Source organism: Bombina bombina, chromosome 2 (genome assembly GCF_027579735.1).
Source record: "Bombina bombina isolate aBomBom1 chromosome 2, aBomBom1.pri, whole genome shotgun sequence".
NCBI classification, from domain to species: Eukaryota; Metazoa; Chordata; class Amphibia; order Anura; family Bombinatoridae; genus Bombina; species Bombina bombina.
Genome location: NC_069500.1, coordinates 1,335,416,698 through 1,335,438,532, shown reverse-complemented (window position 1 = coordinate 1,335,438,532; position 21,835 = coordinate 1,335,416,698). Strand labels below are relative to the sequence as shown.

Below are 21,835 nucleotides of genomic sequence, written 5' to 3'. Positions count from 1 at the left end.
AATAAACTAATCTATAATACAAAAAAACACTAAATTACAGAAAATAAAAAAAAATTACAAGAAGTTTAAACTAATTACACCTAATCTAAGCCCCCTAATAAAATAAAAAAGCCCCCCAAAATAATAAAATGCCCTACCCTATTCTAAATTACAAAGTAATCAGCTCTTTTACCAGCCCTTAAAAGGGCTTTTTGCGGGGCATTGCCCCAAAGTAATCAGCTATTTTACCTGTAAATAAAAATACAACCCCCCCAACATTAAAACCCACCACCCACATACCCCTATTCTAACCCACCCAAACCCCCTTAAACACTACCCCCCTGAAGATCTCCCTACCTTGAGTCGTCTTTACCCAGCCGAGCCGAATTCTTCATCCAAGCGGAGCAACAAGAGGTCCTCCATCCGGTAGAAGTCTTCATCCAAGCGGGGCAAGAAGATGTCCTCCATCCAGTAGAAGTCTTCATCCAAGCGGGGCAAGAAGATGTCCTCCATCCGGTAGAAGTCTTCATCCAAGCGGGGTCTTCTATCTTCATCCATCCGGAGCAATGACTCTTGGAAGGAGAGCGAACGGCGGAAACAAGTATGCTAGTGTCAGGGTGCCAGGAATCAGACTGAGATGAGAAGTGCAAAAATAATCACACCTTTAATAATAGCAAAAAATAATAAAAAGTCCACAAGTCAAATAAGCTAGGAATTAAACCAGAGCTGGTAGTCAGATGAGTCGAGTCAGGAGCCAAAGCGAGTAGTTAGACGAGCCGAAATCAGGAACAAGGAGAACAGCAGAATCAGGAACAAGCCAGGGATCAGGTACTAGGAGGGATGTCAGACAGCCAGGTAATACACAGGAGCTCTCACAAACAGGTCTGAGACAACGCAAGGGCAAAGCATACTGAACAGAGGCCCTTTAAATAATAAGTGATGACATCACAATTCTTAGACTGCATCCTGTCTCACATGGATGATGTACACCAGTCTGGCCATAAAAGGAAGTGCAGGAAATGAGCAGCATCACACAGTATGCACCAGAGGTGAGTAAAATGGCTGCCAGCAGCACATGGCAAACAAAACAGGGAAAAAACCCTGACAGCTAGATTGAAATTCCAAGGAACCACCAGAACATCTATCAGGACGGCCTGAGGATCCCTTGACCTTCAACCGTACCTCAGAAGCTTGGCGTTCTGCCGAGAGGCCATGAGATCTAGTTCTGGCTGCCCCCATTTGAGGATCAAACTGGAGAACACCTCTGGATGGAGTTCCCACTCCCTGGGATGAAAAGTCTGTCTGCTCAGAAAATCCGCTTCCCAATTGTCTACTCCTGGAATGCCATGGCCAAGGAACTCCGAGTTCCCCACTGGTGGTTGATGTATGCCACCGATGTTATATTGTCCGAATAAAACCTGATTAACCAGGCTAAAGCCTGCTGAGGCCAGGCGAGCAGAGCATTGAAGATCGCTCTTAACTCTAAGATGTTTATGGGGAGTTTTGACTCCTCCCGAGTCCATAGACCCTGAGCCTTCAACAAGCCCCACACTGTTACCCAACCCAGAAGGCTGGCATCCATGGTCACAATCACTCAGGAGGGTCTGCGGAAGCAAGTCTTCTGGGAGAGGTGTTCCTGAGAATACCACCACAGAAAAGAGTCCTTTGTCGCCTGATCCAGATCTATTCGCGGTGACAGATCCGCATAATCCCCGTTCCATTGTTTGAGCATGCATAACTGCAGAGGTCTGAGATGGAACTGAGCAAATGGAATGATGTCCATAAAAGCCACCATCAGGCCAATTACCTCTATACATTGGGTCACCGACGGCCGAGGAGAGGCCTGAAGTGCAAGGCAAGAGTCGAAAATCTTTAATTTCTGACCTCTGTCAGAAATGTCCTCATTAGTAGGGAGACTATTATGGTCCCCAAGAACACTACTCTTGTTGCTGGAATCAAAGAACTTTTTTCCCAGATTCACCTTCCATCCGTGGGAGCGTAGAAAAGACAACAAGATCTCTGTATGAGAGTTTGCTTGTTGAAAAGACGACGCCTGAACCAGAATGTCGTCCAGATAGGGAACCACTGCAATGCCCTGTGATCGGATAACTGCCAAAAGAGCCCCCAGAACTTTTGAGAAAATTCTGGGGGCTGTGGCAAGGCCAAATGGAAGAGCCACAAACTGATGTGATTGTCCAAGAAGACGAATCTCAGACACTTGTGATGATTCTTGTGAATAGGAACATGAATGTACGCATCCCTTAGGTCTATGGTTCTCATGAAAATCGAAAGAGAGAGAACAGCACTCCATGAGATAGAACAGAAGCTGGAATAACTTCCATGCATGTTCATTTTTATTGAATTCCTCAGGGTGCCAGTTCTTTTTGCACACTATGCCCCTTCAAAGAGAAAAAATATCCTAAAGCATATTAGTCTGACCCTGCCCAATGACAGTCCAGCGCCAAAATACCAGGCAATTCTTCTCTGAACAAGGGAAGCAACAACCCCAGACGATCTTTTCGGCCTCTTATGGGCCTCGTCAGTGAGGTGCAGTTGTATCTCTCTAAGGGCAAGTGTGCATGGAGTCCACGTCTGGTTTCCCCATTACTCTTAGGGTGGGGTTGTTGCTTCCCTTGTTCAGAGAAGAATTGCCTGGTATTTCGGCGCTGGACTGTCATTGGGCAGGGTCAGACTGGCACCCTGAGGAATTCAATAAAAATGAACATGCATGGAAGTTATTCCAGCTTCTGTTCTATCTCATGGAGTGCTGTTCTCTCTCTTTGACTTTTTATGCAAATTATTCTTGGGTCACCCTAAGAGTAATGGGGAAACCAGACGTGGACTCCATGCACACTTGCCCTTAGAGAGATACAACTGCACCTCACTGACGAGGCCCATAGGAGGCCGAAACGATCGTCTGGGGTTGTTGCTTCCCTTGTTCAGAGAAGAATTGCCTGGTATTTCGGCGCTGGACTGTCATTGGGCAGGGTCAGACTGATATGCTTCAGGATATTTTTTCTCTGTGAAGGGGCGTAGTGTGCAAAAAGAACTGGCACCCTGAGGAATTCAATAAAAATGAACATGCATGGAAGTTATTCCAGCTTCTGTTCTATCTCATGGAGTGCTGTTCTCTCTCTTTGACTTTTTATGCAAATTATTCTTGGGTCACCCTAAGAGTAATGGGGAAACCAGACGTGGACTCCATGCACACTTGTCCTTAGAGAGATACAACTGCACCTCACTGACGAGGCCCATAGGAGGCCGAAACGATCGTCTGGGGTTGTTGCTTCCCTTGTTCAGAGAAGAATTGCCTGGTATTTCGGCGCTGGACTGTCATTGGGCAGGGTCAGACTGATATGTTTCAGGATATTTTTTCTCTGGGAAGGGGCGTAGTGTGCAAAAAGAACTGGCACCCTGAGGAATTCAATAAAAATGAACATGCATGGAAGTTATTCCAGCTTCTGTTCTATCTCATGGAGTGCTGTTCTCTCTCTTTGACTTTTTATGCAAATTATTCTTGGGTCACCCTAAGAGTAATGGGGAAACCAGACGTGGACTCCATGCACACTTGCCCTTAGAGAGATACAACTGCACCTCACTGACGAGGCCCATAGGAGGCCGAAACGATCGTCTGGGGTTGTTGCTTCCCTTGTTCAGAGAAGAATTGCCTGGTATTTCGGCGCTGGACTGTCATTGGGCAGGGTCAGACTGATATGCTTCAGGATATTTTTTCTCTGTGAAGGGGCGTAGTGTGCAAAAAGAACTGGCACCCTGAGAAATTCAATAAAAATGAACATGCATGGAAGTTATTCCAGCTTCTGTTCTATCTCATGGAGTGCTGTTCTCTCTCTTTGACTTTCTATGGTTGTCATGAACTGACCATCTTGAACCAAGGGAAGAATGGAGCGTATAGTCTCCATCTTGAAGGATGGTACTCTGAGGAACTTGTTTAGACACTTCAGATCTTAGATTGGCCTGAAAGTTCCCTCCTTTTTGGGAATTATGAACAGGTTTGAGTAAGATCCCATACCCTGTTCCTGCAGAGGAACAGGAACTATTACTCCCAGAGCGGCAAGGTCCTTGACACAATGTAAGAACGCCTCTCTATTTATCTGGTCTACAGATAATCTGGAGAGGAGAAACCTTCCTCTGGGAGGAAAGGTTTTTAACTATTTGTACCCCTGGGATACGATGTCCACCGCCCAGGGATCAGGAACATCTCATATCCAGGCTTGAGCGAAAAGAGAAAGTCTGCCCCCTACTGGATCCGCTCCCGGATCGGGGGCCGACCCCTTATGCTGACTTGGAGTCAGCTGCGGGTTTCTTTGACTGCTTCCCCTTGTTCCAAGACTGACTAGGCTTCCAGGAGAACTTGGCTTGATCTTGCTTGGAGGAGGGAGAGGAGGGTTTACCTCTAAAGTTACGAAAGGAACAAAAATTACTCTGCCGTCCTTTCTGCTTATTCTTTTTCTCTTGAGGAAGAAAGGATCCCTTCCCTCCTGTAATATCTGAGATAATTTCAGCCAAACGAGGCCCAAATAAGGTCTTACCCTTGTAAAGGATCGCCAAGAGTTTGGATTTAGATGAAACATCCGCAGACCAGGACTTCAACCACAAGGCTCTGCGCGCTAGAACTGCAAAACCAGATATTTTTGATCCCAGCTTAATGACTTGTAAGGAAGCATCCGTAATAAAGGAATTGGCTAACTTAAGGGCCTTAATCCTGTCCTGGATCTCCTCAAGAGGAGTATCTGTCTCAATAGAATCAGACAACGCATCAAACCAGTAAGCTGCAGCGCTGATGACAGTGGCAATACACATCGCAGGCTGCCATTGGAGACCCTGGTGAACATACATTTTCTTTAGTAATGCCTCCAACTTCTTTTACATCGGATCCTTGAAAGAACAACTACCCTCTATGGGGATAGTAGTCCTCTTAGCCAAAATGGAGATTGCTCCTTCTACCTTAGGAACCATCTGCCACAACTCCTTATTGGAATCAGCTATAGGAAACATCTTCTTGAAAATAGGAGATGGAGAAAATGGAATACCAGGTCTCTCCCACTCCCATGCAATAATCTCTGAAGCACGGTCTGGTGCAGGGAAAACCTCCAACGCGGAGAGAACATCAAAGTACTTGTTCACCTTACTAGACTTTTTAGGATTGACTATGACCGTCATATCGGTGTCGTCCAAGGTAGCCAAAACCTCCTTAGGTAACATGCAAAGGTGTTCTAGCGTAAATCTGAAGGATAGAACTTCAGCATCAGAAGAAGGAATTATACTGTCTGAGTCTGAGATTTCACCCTCAGACGCTACCAAAGTATCTTCATCCTCAGACTTCTGAGAAGAAACACCTTGAGTAGCCACAACTTGATCAGAAACCTTACTTACTGATTCCTCGTTTCCTTTTACGCTTTTTCTACAGCATGGGAAAAGCGGACAATCCCTCAGATACCGCAGAGGATACCTTGGTATGTAATAGCCGCTCTTGGGTAAAACAAAGCTGACATGCAACAATTTGTAAGGCCTCTTGATCCATCTCAATAAAAATGTCAAGAGAGAAAAATAAACTGTATTTCTTTTAAAGTAAAGAAAAAGTACTGCGCTTTTAAATTATATTTATTCAGAGCCCTGTACAATAAACCCCAGGCAACCCAAACACCTCAGCAGCCTTACTAAGGTGCCTACCTATCCTGCAGCCTGAGTTTAATTTCTCCAACGATCCGTTCCAGACCTGCGACGGCAGTGCTATTATACTCTAACAATGGAACAGCCGACAACTGCATCACAACTCCGCAGCCGACAGAGCAACTGAAAGCGCGCCAACGAAACTAACCACATTCTTACAAGGACCCACCCCTTTTTGCATAGAGCGGTCCCGGCGGATGTAAGCTTACTCAGGCTTTCTGAATAGGGCAGCAAAACCTTGAGAAAGTGCAGTGAGGATTGTACCTCACAAGTTCCCAAGTGCTCAGAAGCCACCACTGCCCTACTGAAGAGACTGACGTGGACTAAGGCTAGACCCCAGAAAAGATCAGAGCAAACCTACTCTGCTTTAAAATAAAAAAATATTGATTGAAGAAAGACTTCTTATCAGACACTTAAACATCACCTCTTTCTTTCACTGCAGGCAAAAAGAATGACTGGGAATTGTGGGTAGGGAAGTGATACTTAACAGCTTTGCTGTGGTGCTCTTATTTCCAACAGTAATTGATGATGATCCGTGGACTCACCGTGTCATTAGAAAGAAATACTCACAGCCTCAGTTTTACTAAGCCCCTTAATATTCAGCTTAAAGGGACATAATACTCATATGCTAAATCACTTGAAACTGATGCAGTATAACTGTAAAAAGCTGACAGGAAAATATCACCTGAGCATCTCTATGTAAAAAAGGAAGATATTTTACCTCACAATTTCCTCAGCTCAGCAGAGTAAGTTCTGTGTAAAAAGTTATACTGAGCTGCTCCCAGCTGCAGGTAAAAAAAATTTAAAAAATGAAGAAATGAACAGCAGCCAATCAGCATCAGCAGTGCTGAGGTCATGAACTATTACTGTGATCTCATGAGATTTGACTTGACTCTCATGAGATTTCATTGTAAACTTCCTTTACCTGATTGGTGAAATAAGATGAGAGTGCACAATGCTAGTCCCTTCAGATGTCCCAGGACAAACACACTAAAATGCTGCTTAGAAATCCTTTACAATGGGAGGTGGCTACTGAGGAACTTTTGAGGTAAAATATCTTTCTTTTTTACATAGAGATGTTCAGGTGATATTTTCTAGTCAGCTTTTTACAGCTATGCTGCATCACTTTCAAGTGTTTAAACATTTGGGTATTATGGCCCTTTAATAGAGGAACACCTATTCCAAATGCACCAAATGCATGTTTCAGTCAGTTCTAGCTACTTGATAGTATAGAATTAAATACATGCCTTATTTTCTTCATAATCCAATATGACAATAGTATCTTGTGTGGTCATGCATGAACTGTTGCCTAAAAAAGGGGAAAAATTATGATTTGAAATCATATTGCATCTTATGTAACTAACAAGTATTTCATTTTTTCTTTAAATGAGAGAATACATTTTAACTGTGTGATTTAGCTTAAAGTGACATTCCAGACAAAGTTAAAATGCATATTAGTTCAATTTTGAATAAATGCGTTTTTGCAATATGCATTAGCAAAAATGCTTTAGGTAAAAATTAGAACTGTTTTCAATATGAGCTTATATGGTGCACATGCTCCATTCACCAACATTTTGAACAGCATGTCTGTTCAAGTAGCCAGCTGTGTCTTGTATCATGTACATTGAGTAACCACCAACTCAAGACACTGCTGCTGGCACTCTGAGCTGACACAAGGCTAGACTACAAGTGGTGCGCTAATGTTAGGGTGCATACGCTATTGAAATAGCATGGCCGTGATAAAGTCTGTGAAAAAGGGTTAGGGCTAAACAAAATGTTGCAAACACAACATATATACATTAAAATAAAGTGTTACGGTTATATATGCACTAATTAATAAACATTATTAAAAAAAGTTAGATAGTATGTGACAAGGTATTTAAATGGAAAGGGCTATATTGTATGCATACATACGTATGTCTAAATATGAGTATGTATATATATATACATATAGTATGTATATATACGTGTATACATGTATATTTATGTTTATATTAGCGCTGCGGAATCTGTTGGCGCTCTACAAATAACCGATAATAATAATAATATATGTTTATATACATACATATACACATATAAACACATATATACACATGTATACACATATATACATATGTATATATACTTTGGAGCCCTTTCCACTCAAATACCTGAAAAAAGAAAAATATTTTTTAGTATATTTTATTATTTAAAGGGACAGTCTACTCCAAAATTTCTATTGTTCAAAAAGATAGATAACGCCTTTCCTACCTATTCCCCATCTTTCAATAACCAACATTGTTATATTATAATAATTTATAACCTTTGATCTCTTTTGTCTATTTCTAAGCCCATGCAGGCAGCCTTTATTTTAGAGCATTTTTATAGCTTTTCACAGGAAGACACTGCTTGTTCGTGTGTGCAACAAAGATAACTTTGTGCTCACTCTCGTAGAGTTATTTATGGGTCAGCACTAATTAGCTAAAATGCAAGTCTGTAAATAACATTGAGATAAGGGGGCTGTCTGCAGAGGCTTAGATACAAGGTAATCACAGAGGTGAAACATCTATTAATATAACAGTGTTGGTTATGCAAAACTGGGGAATAGTTAGTAAAAAGAAAATTTATGCTTACCTGATAAATTTATTTCTTTTTTGACGCGATGAGTCTACAGATCATCTTAATTACTAATGGGATATTCACCTCCTGGTCAGCAGGAGGCGACAAAGAGCACCACAGCAAAGCTGTTAAATAGCTCCTCCCTTCCCTCCCACTCCAGTCATTCGACCGAAGTTAAGGAAAGAAAGGAAAGGTGTAGAGGTGTCTGAAGTTTATAATAACCAACAACATGTCTTACAAAAATAGGGCGGCCGTGGACTCATTGTGTCAAAAAAGAAATAAATTTATCAGGAAAGTATAAATTTTCTTCTTTTTTTTATGACACGATGAGTCCACGGATCATATTAATTACTAATGGGATTCAATACCGAAGTTAGAGTACACTGATGATAAGGGAGGGACAAGACAGGGAACCTAAACGGAAGGCACCACTGCTTGAAGAACCCGTTCTCCCAAAAGCAGCCTCAGCCGAGGTAAAAATGTCAAATTTGTAGAACTTTGAAAAATTGTGAAGAGAGGACCAAGTTGCAGCCTTGCAAATTTGTTCCACAGAAGCTTCATTTTTGAATGCCCATGAGGAGGCAACAGCCCTCGTAGAATGAGCCATAACTCTCTGTGGAGGCTGCTGTCCAGCGGTCTCTTATGCAAAACGTATGATACTCTTCAGCCTAAAAGAAAGAGAAGTAGCCGTAGCCTTCTGTCCCTTACGTTTTCCTGAGAAAATCACAAACAAAGAAGAACACTGACGAAAGTCCTTAGTCGCCTGCAGGTAAAACTTTAAAGCACGGACCACGTCCAAATTGTGCAGAAGTTGTTCTTTCTGAAAAGAAGGATTAGGACACAAAAAAGGAACAACAATCTCCTGATTAATGTTCCAATCAGAAACAACCTTAGCAAGAAATCCTAATTTAGTACATAAAACTACCTTATCTGAAAGGAAAATAAGGTAAGTAGACTCATACTGCAATGCTGATAGTTCTGACACTCTACAAGCAGAAGAAATAGCAACAAGAAATAAAACCTTCCAAGATAACAACTTAATATCTAAGGAATGCATAGGCTCAAACAGAGCCCCCTAAAGAACTTTGAGAACTAAATTAAGACTCCATGGAGGAGTAACTGCTTAGAACACAGGCCTGATCCTGACCAAGGCCTGACAAAATGATTGTACATCTGGGACATCTGCTAGACGTTTGTGTAACAAAATAGATAAGGCCGAGATTTGACCCTTTAGGGAACTCGTCGATAAACCTTTCTCCAAACCCTCTTGGAGAAATGACAAAATTCTAGGAATCCTAACTCTACTCCATGAGTAGCCCTTGGATTCACACCAATAGAGATATTTACACCAAATCTTATGGTAAATCTTTCTAGTTATAGGCTTGCGAGCCTGAATCATGGTCTCTATGACCGAGTCAGAAAACCCCCGCTTGAATAAAATTAAGCGTTCAATCTCCAAGCAGTGAGCTTCAGAGAAACTAGACTTGGGTGAAGTCTCCAGGGTGGCAGAGATGACATGTCCACCATATCTGCATACCAAAACCTGCGAGGCCAAGCCGATGCAATGAGGATCACCGATGCCCTCTCCTGTTTGATTTGAGCAATAACCCAAGGAAGAAGAGCAAACAGAGGAAATAGGTATGCTAGACTGAAGGTCCAAGGAACCGCCAGTGCATCTATCAATTCCGCCTGAGGGTCCCTGAACCTCGATCCGAATCTCAGGAGCTTGGCATTCTGTCGAGATGCCATGAGATCCAATTCCGGCTGACCCCACTTGAGAATCAGGTTGGAGAACGCTTCCGGATGGAGTTCCCACTTCCCTGGATGAAAGGTCTGCCTGCTCAGGAAATCCGCCTCCCAGTTGTCCACCCCTGGGATGTGTATCGCCGACAGACAGCAAGAGTGGGCTTCCGCCCACTGGATTATTTTAGCTACCTCGGTCATCGCTAAGGAACTCCTCGTTGCTCCCTGATGATTGATGTAACCCACTGAAGATATGTTGTCCGACTGGAACCTGATAAACCAGACCGAGGCTAACTGGGGCCAGGTCAGAAGAGCATTGAAGATCGCTCTCAGTTACAGAATGTTTATAGGAAGAACAGACTCTGACAGAGTCTAAACTCCCTGAGCCTTTAGGGAGCCCCAGACTGCCCCCACCCTAAAAAGGCTGGCGTCTGTTGTCACAATCACCCAAGATGGTCTGCGAAAGCAGGTTCCCTGGGAGAGATGATCCAGAGACAACCACCATTGAAGAGAATCCCTTGTCTCCTATTCGATGAGTCCAAACCGCATAATCTCTGTTCCATTGCTTGAGCATGCTTAACTGCAGAGGTGTGAGGTTAAACCGAGCAAACGGGATGATGTCCATTGCCACCACCATCAGCCCGATTACCTCCATGCACTGAGCCACTGACTGCCAAGGAGTGGACTGGGGGACAAGACAAGTATCGATAATCTTTGATTTCCTGACTTCGGTCAGAAAAAACTTCATAGACAGGAAATCTATTATGATTCCTAAGAAAGTTACCCTTGTATTATGGACTAAGGAACTCTCTTCCAAATTTACCTTCCACCCGTGAGATCGCAGGAAGGCTAATACAGGCTAATACCATGTCAGTGTGGGATCTTGTTTGTTGTAAGGATGGCGCCTGGACTAGGATGTCATCCAGATAGGACGCAACTGCAATCCCCCGTACCAGAAGCACTGCCAACAGTGATCCCAGAACCTTTATGAAAATTCTGGGAGCTGTGGCAAGACCGAAAGGAAGACCCATGAACTGGAAGTGTTTGTCCCGAAAGGCAAACCTTAGAAACTTGTGATGATCCCTGTGAATGGGAACATGCAGATACGCGTCCTTTAAATCCACTGTTGTCTTAAATTGACCCTCTTGGATCAAAGGAAGAATGGAACGAATAGTTTCCATCTTGAAGGACGGTATTCTGAGAAATTTGTTTAGACTCTTGAGATCTAAAATTGGCCTGAAAGTTCCCTCCTTTTTTGGGAACCCCGAACAGATTGGAATAAAATCCCAGACCCTGTTCCTGAATCGGAACAGGAACCATCACTCCCAGGTCGGAGAGTTCTCTGATACCGTGTAAGAACGTCTCTCTTTTTGTCTAGTATACAGATAATCTTGAAAGCAGAAACCTGCCTCTGGGAGGAAAACTTTTGAACTCTAGTTTGTATCCCTGAGACACTATTTCTATTGCCCAGGGATCCTGATCATCTCGAACCCAAGCCTAAACGAAGAAGGAAAGTCTGTTCTTGCTTGGAGGAGGAAGAATTTCCTTTGAAATTTCGAAAGGATTGAAATCACTCTGTTGTCCCTTTTGTTTGTTTCTCTTGTCCTAAGGGAGAAGGTGACCCTTACCTCCTGTAATGTCAGAGATTATTTCCGTCAAGCCAGGCCCAAACAAGGTCTTCCCCTTGTAAGGAATCGCTAAAAGCTTAGACTTAGAGGACACATCAGCAGTTTTAACCATAAGGCTCTGCGAGTTAGAACAGAGAATCCTGAAATCTTTGCTCCCAGATCGATAACTTGAAGGGAAGCATCCGTAATAAAGGAATTAGCCAATTTAAGCGCTTTTATTCTATCCTGTATTTCATCCAGAGGAGTTTCTGTCCTAAGAGACAATGCATCAAACCAATATGCCGCCGCACTAGTGATGGTAGCAATGCACACAGCTGGCTGCCATTGTAAGCCCTGGTGTACATCTATCTTTTTGAGTAACCCCTCTATTTTTTTCCATAGGATCTTTGAAAGCACAACCATCCTCTATGGAAATAGTAGTTCTCTTAGTTAGGGTGGAAACAGCTCCTTCCACCTTGGGGACTGTTTGCCAAGCCTCCTAACCGAGTCGGCTACGGGAAACATCTTTTTAAATATAGGAGATGGAGAAAAAGGTATACCCAGTCTCTCCCACTCCTTAGAAATGATCTCAGAAGCTCGGTCTGGTACCGGAAAAACTTCTATCGAGGAAGATACCTCAAAATATTTGTTCAGCTTACTGGATATGTTGGGAGCAACAACGACAGTGGAATCGTTGTCGTCCAGAGTAGCTAAAACCTCCTAAAGTAGCAGGCGGAGGTGTTCTAGCTTAAACCTGAAGGAACACCTGTATTTATCACAGAGTCTCTCAAGTGTAACTACTCATGAATATATTGTCTGTACATACATCCGTGACACACAACTCACTCTGAGTTCCACACTTCGCGGTCGTCACAGTGTTTGAAGTATTATAACCCACAAAGTAATTATAAACATCGTAAGTTGCAACATAGGCTTACCCCTCCTCTGTCAAGACTTATCTGTCCTGTGGCGGTTTCGTAAGGATTCAACAACCGTAATGTAGTCCTCTGTGCAATCACAAACACATCAGTCCTGGTTGGCGCTTAGCGCTTGTACTTACAGAGGGGGCGTGTAGCCTCGATGCAATGCCGACTCCGTATACCCGGCACAGGCTGCGATGCAGGAATCACTGGGGTTATCCACTCCGTCCCTACATAAAAATAAAATCCAATATAGAAACAGCAAAATTGCGAATTCCAAAGCATCAAACTGGAGATAACTTGAAGTTTAAAACGTCCACTTTATTGTGCAAAGTTAAAAAGACTGTGCCCCATTGTTCTTTTTAGCTTTGCACAATAAAGTGGACGTTTTAAACTTCAAGTTATCTCCAGTTTGATTCTTTGGAATTTGCAATTTTGCTGTTTCTATATTAAACCTGAAGGATACAACTTCAGAATCAGTAAGAGGAATTACACCGTCAGAGTCTGAAATTTCACCCTCAGATGCTACTACGGTATCCCCCTCCTCAGGCTTCTGGGAGGTGGCATCCGCAATAGCAACAACAGTGTCAGAAACCTTGCTTACTGAATGTCTAATTTTCCTCTTGCGCTTTCCTTGCAACATAGGAACAGCAGACAACGCATCTGAGACTGCAGAAGACATGAGAGAAGTGATGTCCTTTAAAGTAACCCCAACTGGAGCTAAAGAGGATATGCAGGGCACTGCATGTGAGGGCGGTAAAATTTGGGACGTTTGAGGAGAAAGCTGCAGCATAAATTGAACATTGTCAATGGATTCCTGACCAGCATCATCCTTAGAAAATGTTGGCTCAGGAAAAATGTTATCTCTGTAAATTAAAGTCCTCTCAATACAAGCGGAACAAAAAGGAATTGGTGGTTCCACATTGGCATCAAAAACACAACGAACAGGTGACATTTTGCAAAGCTTCTTGGTCACTTCTTACTCTAAATGGATCAGTTTAGTAATCAAAATTGCAATTTTAAAACTAAAATCAATTTTGACAAAAAACGTTACTGTCTCTTTAAAACTTAAAACGTAACTATTTTACTGTGAACTGCAGAATGCTGAAAACGAGTACTTAGAAAATATTTAATAAACACTTCTACACCGCAGCGCTATACTGAGGTGTCTACCTGCCCTGGGACATTTAGAAGATAATTCCCTTAGCAACTAGAACGATCCGCAGTCCAGCAGGAAAACGATCGCAGTTGAGATCTGCTCATAGAAACGGGTATTCTCCAGAACTACGTGCTCTTAGACAGCCTGTTATGGCACTTCCGTAAGTCAGAAATAGAAATGGCGCGTAATGACTACATTTACCGCCACAGCTTAGCCGCCCATCGTGGGCATCTAACAATCTCCCGGTCGGTATATTATAAGTTTAACCCCCGGGAGAATGGAACCGCCAGAGATAAATAGTCAGCAGCAATCTCAGCCCCAGTGCCTACATTACTGTCAAAAACTTCCTCCAGAAAGGAGAAAATATGTCCCCAGAGAATTAAGAGCTATTGTTTTAACTTGTGCCCTTTCATTTCTGCATAATGAAGTGCCCACTTTTTCTAAGTAATGTTTCCCCCAGAAATAATAAAAGTTAGCACTCATCTGACAAATGCCCGACAGCAAGGCATCTCACCTGGCTTGCGAGGTCCTCTCCCTCACATTGGCCTGTGGAAATAAAAAGTACTGAGTATTCCTGTTACGGTTACCCTTAGTCTCGCTGAGAGATGGACCGCTTAGTAGCCTGGATCCCTATTGCTAAAGAGGGGAGAAGCTGCTTTCCATAGTATTCTATATGAGTCTCGCAAATATAGAATAATCTCCCTTAGCTGTAGTACAGCTAGGATACCCTTCTGCCCACAAAAACGAGTCAACGCTGCGATTGAGGGTCAAACAAGAACTCAGGACTGGGATGCCCAGCCTGCTTTTTATTAAGGTTACATGCACACAGGGCACTCCCAGGGGGAGAGGGGGGGGAAGCACAAAATCCCCCATCACACATTTAGATAGAGAGCACTGTCCTTTGACAGGCCACAATAGGATTACAGTACTTAAGATAACAAGTTTACAAGTTCATCTTATCAATTAGCAGTCTGGCTCCAGAGGTGATTAGACAATGGGATTGGTTATCCCTAAACTTAGAGCTGAGGCTAGCAAAAATGTGTATTTAGGCAATAGTTTCTAAAAGCTGAAAAAAAAGAGTTAACTCTTTATGAAATGATACTTGTTACGGTTTTCTTGGAGCCCTTCTTAGGCGCTGGCTTGCTGGTTCAGGCATTGCTGCTGGGAAATAAGCTCTTCACAACAAAATAACTAATGCTTCTGTAACAGTGCTCCCTTTCTGTGGAACACTCTGGCAGACACGGTCTGACCCCTTTTCGGGGCAGACTAAGGCTGTCCAGACCGCTGGTTATGCGGGGCTGAGGTCTGTTTGTCTGGACAACCCGTCGGCGTTGCCATTCTGTTTCCCAGGTCTGTAAGTAATGGTGAAATTGAAGGGTTGCAACGATAAGCTCCAACGTAATAGCCTGCCGTTATCTCCAGAGACCCGGTTCAGCCACACCAACGGGTTATGGTCGGTGACCAGAGTGAACTCCTGACCATATAAATAGGGAGTCAATTTCTTTAATGCCCACACCAAAGCCAAACACTCCTTTTCGACCGCTGCATAGCTGACTTCGCGGGGCAGGAGCTTCCGGCTGATGTAGGCAACTGGATGCTCCCCTCCATCTTCGCCTACTTGGCTGAGGACAGCTCCCAGCCCGAACATGGAAGCGTCTGTATGGACGATAAAACGTTTGTTAAGGGCTGGGGCCGCCAAGACAGGAGCGTTAATTAGAGCATTTTTGAGAGCCTGGAAAGCCGTTTCACAGTGGGGAGACCACAGGACCTGTCGAGGTAAGTTCTTCTTGGTCAAGTCAGTCAGGGGTTTGGCAAGTCTGGTACGAACCGTCTATAGTACCCTGCCGTGCCCAGGAAGGCTAGGACCTGAGTCTTAGTGATGGGGGTGGGCCAATTGGCGACAGCTTCTATTTTGGCCGGCTCTGGTCGCTGCTTTCCACACCCCACCCGGTGACCCAGGTACTGTACCTCGGCCATCCCAAAGTGGCATTTTTCTGGCTTCAGAGTCAGGCCAGCAGCCCGGATCTGATCCAGAACCATTCCCACATGAGCTAAGTGGTCCTCCCAGGACTCACTGTGGATCGCTATGTCGTCCAGGTAGGCGCAAGCAAAACTCTGGAAGCCATCCAGGAGCCTATCCACCAAGCGCTGGAATGTAGCTGGGGCATTCTTCATCCCAAACGGCATTACCCTAAACTGATATAAGCCGAATGGGGTGACGAATGCCGACTTGGGGATAGCCTCCGGGGCCAGGGGAATCTGCCAGTAACCTTTGCAGAGGTCAATAGTGGTCAGGTAATTTCCCCTGGCTATACGATCGAGTAGCTCGTCTACCCTGGGCATAGGGTAAGCGTCCGTCACGGTATTTTCATTGAGCCTCCGATAGTCTACACAGAACCGGGTGGTCCCATCTTTCTTGGGCACCAAGACAACTGGGGAGGCCCATGGACTATCGGAGGGCTCAATTACCCTGAGCTGGAGCATCTCATCGATCTCCTTCTTCATTCCTGTCCTAACTGCTTCAGGGATTCGGTACGGAGCCTGGCGCAAGGGAGCTTGTCCCGGAGTATCTACCTGGTGGGTGGTTAAAGTAGTGTACCCTGGCTTCGGGGAGAAGGTGAGGTGTTTGGACTGGAGGAGTTGGTTGAGCTGCTCCCTTTCAGTGGGGCTAAGTCGGTCCCCTATCTGAACCTGCGCCACTATACCTGTGGGGAGACTCTTTTCTAATAGGTCTGGAATGGGTAAACTGTCTGGGTCTTCCTGAGGGGAACAACATACGGCCGTCACGTTCTCTGGTCGCTCAAAATATTCCTTGAGCATGTTTACATGGAATGTCTTTCTAAGATTGTTGTCATGGCAGCTAGCTATCACATAAGTGGTGTCTCCCCTTTTCTCTACGATCTGGTAGGGACCCTGCCAGGACGCCTGCAATTTGTCTGTCTTCACCGGCTTAAGTACTAACACCTTTTGTCCTATGGTGAAGATTCTCTTTCGGGCCCCCCGATCGTACCATACTTTCTGTCTTCTCTGGGCCAACTGGAGATTAGCCCGCACGGATTTGGCTAATTGCTCCATTCGGTCCCTGAGTTCCAGCACGTATGGCACAATGGGGACACCGTCAGCCTCCATCTCTCCCTCCCAGTGCTCCCGGATCAGGTTTAGGGGTCCCCGTACCTTTCTTCCGTAGAGCAACTCGAAGGGAGAGAACCCTGTCGTTTCCTGGGGCACCTCCCGATAAGCAAATAGGAGGTGCGGCAGGAAGCGTTCCCAGTCTCGGTATTCCTGAGTGAACGTCTTGAGCATTTGCTTGAGGGTCCCATTGAACCTCTCACACAGCCCGTTCGTCTGGGGGTGGTATGGGGAGCTCAGGAGGGACTTAATTTTGCAAACCTGCCAGAGTTGTTGGGTTAATTCAGCCGTAAATTGGGTGCCTCGGTCGGATAGGATTTCTTTTGGAAATCCTACCCGGGAGAACACCTGTACTAGTGCATTCGCTACCGTATCCGCTTGTATGTTGGATAGGGCGACAGCCTCTGGGTACCTGGTAGCGTAGTCCACTACGGTAAGAATGTAGCGCTTACCGGAGGGACTAGGGGTAGCCAGTGGTCCCACTAGGTCAATAGCAACCCGGCTGAAGGGTTCCTCTACAATGGGCATATTTACTAGCTGGGCTTTAGGGTGATCGCCTCGCCTTCCTACTCGTTGACACACATCGCAGGTGTTACAGTAAGTTCTAACGTCAGCGTGCACCCCTGGCCAAAAGAACGTGTGAGTAATGCGGTGTAGGGTACGGGTTACGGCTAGGTGGCCTGCTAAGGGGATGTCGTGGCCTATTTTGAGGATTTCTTGACGGTATTTGTGGGGCACTACCAGCTGTCGCCTACGCTGTCCCCTTTTCTCTGTCCAGCGGTATAGTTTCCCTTTTTCCCATAAGAATGTTTCGTTATCTGCCCCGCCCCCTCCGGTCTCTGCTCGTTCCCGGTACTTTTGTAAGGTCGGGTCAGTCTTAGACTCTGCCTCGAAAGCATCTGGGGTGTCCCAGGGTATGGGGCCTAACCTGTCAGGCAAGGTCGGGGTAGGTCTTACCTGTGTCTCCCGCACTGGTGAGAGCTCTCGCTCTGTCCGGGCTTGGGCCCGTGTAGTCACTGGGTCCGCCTCGTTGTTGCATACTGGAGCATAGGCAGAAGTCATGGGGCCCAAATCGTTGCCCAGTAGTACTTCGGCAGGTAAATTATCCATTAGGCCCACGTTCACAGCCCCCTTTCCCGCTCCCCAATCAAGATGCACTTTAGCTGTTGGAATTTTGTACACATCCCCCCCCGCCACTCTAACGGCCACAGTCTGTCCGGATCGCTTGTGCTCTGGCACCAAATGACTCTGTACCAGCGTGATAGTAGCCCCTGTGTCTCGCAATCCCTCGGTAGATCGCCCCTCGAGCCATACCCTCTGCCGATGGTGCTGGCGGTTATCTGAGGCAGCATATACAGGGTCTGCCTCGTGAAGCGGCCCCACATATCCCTCCATAGGGGCCTCTTGGTTAACACAGAGGGCCCGGGCCGGACGATAGGACCCAGAGGGGTAATTGTAATTCCTGGGTGTCTGGTGCGTATTAAGGGGGCAGCTAGCCATGAAATGCCCTGGTTGCTTGCATCGGTGGCAAGTCGGTCTGTGACGCTCAGAGCTGTTATTGGGTGGTCCTGAGTGTCGGACGGGCCCTGTGGGCACCGGGGCTCGGAATTCAGCACGAGGGGGTGCACGGTAAACCTCTCTGAGTTCGACCCGTGCTGGAGCTCGGTAGTTCATGGGTTTGTGAAGACGGGAGTCATAATGTTCATCGGCCAATTTGGCTGCTTCTTCTAAGGTAGAAGGCCGCCTGTCTCGCAGCCATTCCTTCCCTTGCTGTTCCATGCCATTATAAAAATGTTCTAAGAGAAACAATTGTAAAATTTCCTCCCCAGTCACCGCTTTACTTCCGCTCAGCCAGTGATTTGCCGCTCTCCGCATTCGGTGCGCCCATTCCATATGGGTATCGTTAGGCTTCTTTTCCGTGCCCCGAAACTGTCGGCGATACGTGTCCGGAGTTACAGCGTACCGTCGCAACAGTGTCTCCTTAACTAGCTCATACTGTGTCACTTCCTTAGCACCCAGAGTACGAAAGGCTTCCAGGGCTCGCCCGGATAGTTTCCCAGACAATATCGTGGGCCACTCTCTGTTGGGAATCTGGTGCAGGGCACATTGCCTTTCGAAGTCCGCCAAATATTCATCAATCCCTGTCTCGCTCTCTAGAAAGGGTCGAAATGCCGTATAGGGTATCTTGGGCCTCCCAGCATTTTCGACAGGGATGATTACCTGCGGGGCTACAGCATTGCGGTGTGCGTTCGCTAGGTTGAGTTCGTGGGCTCGAGTCTCTCGTATATCCTCGTCCGCCTCCGCCATCAACTGCTGTACCAATTCCATGGAGGGGTTCGGCCCGTATAATGAGAGCCTTTCCCGAACAATCCTGGTTTTTTCATCACTAATCGTGGTCGGTGTTTCCGCCATTGTGAAGCTCTGATCCAGTTCGTTCAATTCTGCGATCAGCTCTTTCCTCGGCCGGTTGCTGGCGTACCCCCCTCTGCTTTCAAGTAAATCCTTTAGGGTTGTACGCTTCAATTTTTCGTAAGCGCTCTCCATCCGTTCTGTACCTCTCCTAGGAAATCCAGGAAAATCCCGCCGCTGCCGCCAAATGTTACGGTTACCCTTAGTCTCGCTGAGAGATGGACCGCTTAGTAGCCTGGATCCCTATTGCTAAAGAGGGGAGAAGCTGCTTTCCATAGTATTCTATATGAGTCTCGCAAATATAGAATAATCTCCCTTAGCTGTAGTACAGCTAGGATACCCTTCTGCCCACAAAAACGAGTCAACGCTGCGATTGAGGGTCAAACAAGAACTCAGGACTGGGATGCCCAGCCTGCTTTTTATTAAGGTTACATGCACACAGGGCACTCCCAGGGGGAGAGGGGGGGGAAGCACAAAATCCCCCATCACACATTTAGATAGAGAGCACTGTCCTTTGACAGGCCACAATAGGATTACAGTACTTAAGATAACAAGTTTACAAGTTCATCTTATCAATTAGCAGTCTGGCTCCAGAGGTGATTAGACAATGGGATTGGTTATCCCTAAACTTAGAGCTGAGGCTAGCAAAAATGTGTATTTAGGCAATAGTTTCTAAAAGCTGAAAAAAAAGAGTTAACTCTTTATGAAATGATACTTGTTACGGTTTTCTTGGAGCCCTTCTTAGGCGCTGGCTTGCTGGTTCAGGCATTGCTGCTGGGAAATAAGCTCTTCACAACAAAATAACTAATGCTTCTGTAACAATTCCTCTCTCAGACTTCCATAAACAGGGCAGCATAAAAGTCATGAGAGGTGCAGTGAGAATTATGTGCCACCAGTTCTCATTGCTCTAAAGCCACCATTGCTCTACTGAAGAGACTGATTTGGACTACGGCTACACCCTAGAACAAAGTAGCACAATTTGCACCACTTTAAAAATAATAAACTCTTGATTGAAGAATCTATTCTAATACCTCACTTTACCACTTCCTATCACTAACGTAGGCAAAGAGAATGACTGGGGTGGGAGGGAAGGGAGGAGCTATTTAACAGCTTTGCTGTGGTGCTCTTTGCCGCTCTTTGCTGACCAGAAGGTGAATATCCCATTAGTAATTAAAATGATCTGTGGACTCATCTTGTCATAAAAAAGAAAGGATTATATATCTTTGTAAACAATAACATTTTTGGGGGTAGATGTCCCTTTAATAATGTATTTTACTGTGTATGTACTGTAAATATTTTACATTCCAATGTTCTTCACATATGAGTCATTTAATTTGTTTAGAGAATGGTCATTAAATTAACCAACTTTGCTGGCAGATTATAGACCAGATACAGCCCCTTAGATGTGGGGGGGGATAGAGAAAAATTGTTGAAGCAAAGATTCTGGATACATAAACTAGATACCATGACGCCAAAACGTCTTAATAGGGATTTTGATCTTTCAGTATTTCGTAATATATTTATGATGTAAAAATAGAATTTAATAAGATAGATAGAGGGTACCTTTAGGATGTGCATGCGTGTAAATTTGTCAACTTGTTTCAGTTATGTATGAGATATACATGTTTCAGCTCAGTATAGTGTTAAGTGTTAAATATTAAGTGAAAAAAGGAGGGAGTGGGGTAAGTGCGCTAAAAAAGCTAAAGGTATCAGAACAAAGTATATTTTACTTTAAGGGTCATTAGTATTACCTTAATTTTTTTATATATGTGATCTCCGAAATATATATTAAAATAGTAAATGAAACTTCATTTTTTAATGAAATAAAATAAATGTTAATAAAGGTGTTCTTTAGAAGTGAATTTAAACTTTGTGTCAGTGATATAGAAAAGTAACTAAAATTGTTGCTAACGAGGTGATGTGAAAAGTAACTAAAATTGTTGCTAATAAGACGATGTGAAAAAATGTGTCATTAACAGTGTTTGGAATTTGTTATGTTTGGAAATATCCTATATATAGGATAATACAGTACTTGAGGACTAGGTAGTAGAGGTGTAGTACCAATAGCAATATTTGAGAATAAGTATTTATTGGTCCAGGCTAGAAATTAGCAGGATCCAAGGGACCTAACAGATAGCCCTTAATAGTAAATGCACACAGATGTAAATAATTTTACAGATTTATTTTCAGTTAAAAATATTACAATATAACAATTAGATAGGGGACGTCTCCCCAATTGCACAGCCTAAAGTTTCTCTAAAACCATAAAAATCTAAAAAAACTACTATAAAACAATCTATAAAACAATCTATATGATGAACAGCAAATAGTCAGAAACTCTATATCATATAAGTACAGTAGAATATTGTGTGGTTAACTCTCGTAATAACTTTTGGTGTGATAGATTCGTTTATCCAGACTGAGTTATTTTAGTATCGCCTTCAAATTATATGTGGATAATGCTAAAAGTCTCTATGCAAGTTCCGTAATAGATTGTGATAGCACACAGAGGTATATTTTCTAGGGGTGATTGTACTCTCCCTTCAGATGTGGGTAAGACAAATTTAAAGCTTACTTTTTAAGTCCTGGAAGAGCTGCTG

General features: G+C 44.4%; 1 protein-coding gene across 1 annotated transcript in view; it reads right to left on the bottom strand.

Moving 5' to 3' along the window:
* Positions 1–21,835, bottom strand: part of POLN (DNA polymerase nu) — a 587,345-nt gene that overhangs the window by 508,835 nt on the left and 56,675 nt on the right. The window contains exons 4-5 of the mRNA XM_053700310.1: positions 12,679–12,768; positions 6,918–6,979 (exon numbers count right to left, since the gene is read on the bottom strand). Of these exons, the coding sequence (XP_053556285.1) occupies positions 6,918–6,979; positions 12,679–12,768 (152 nt within the window). The remainder of the gene's footprint in view (positions 1–6,917; positions 6,980–12,678; positions 12,769–21,835) is intronic.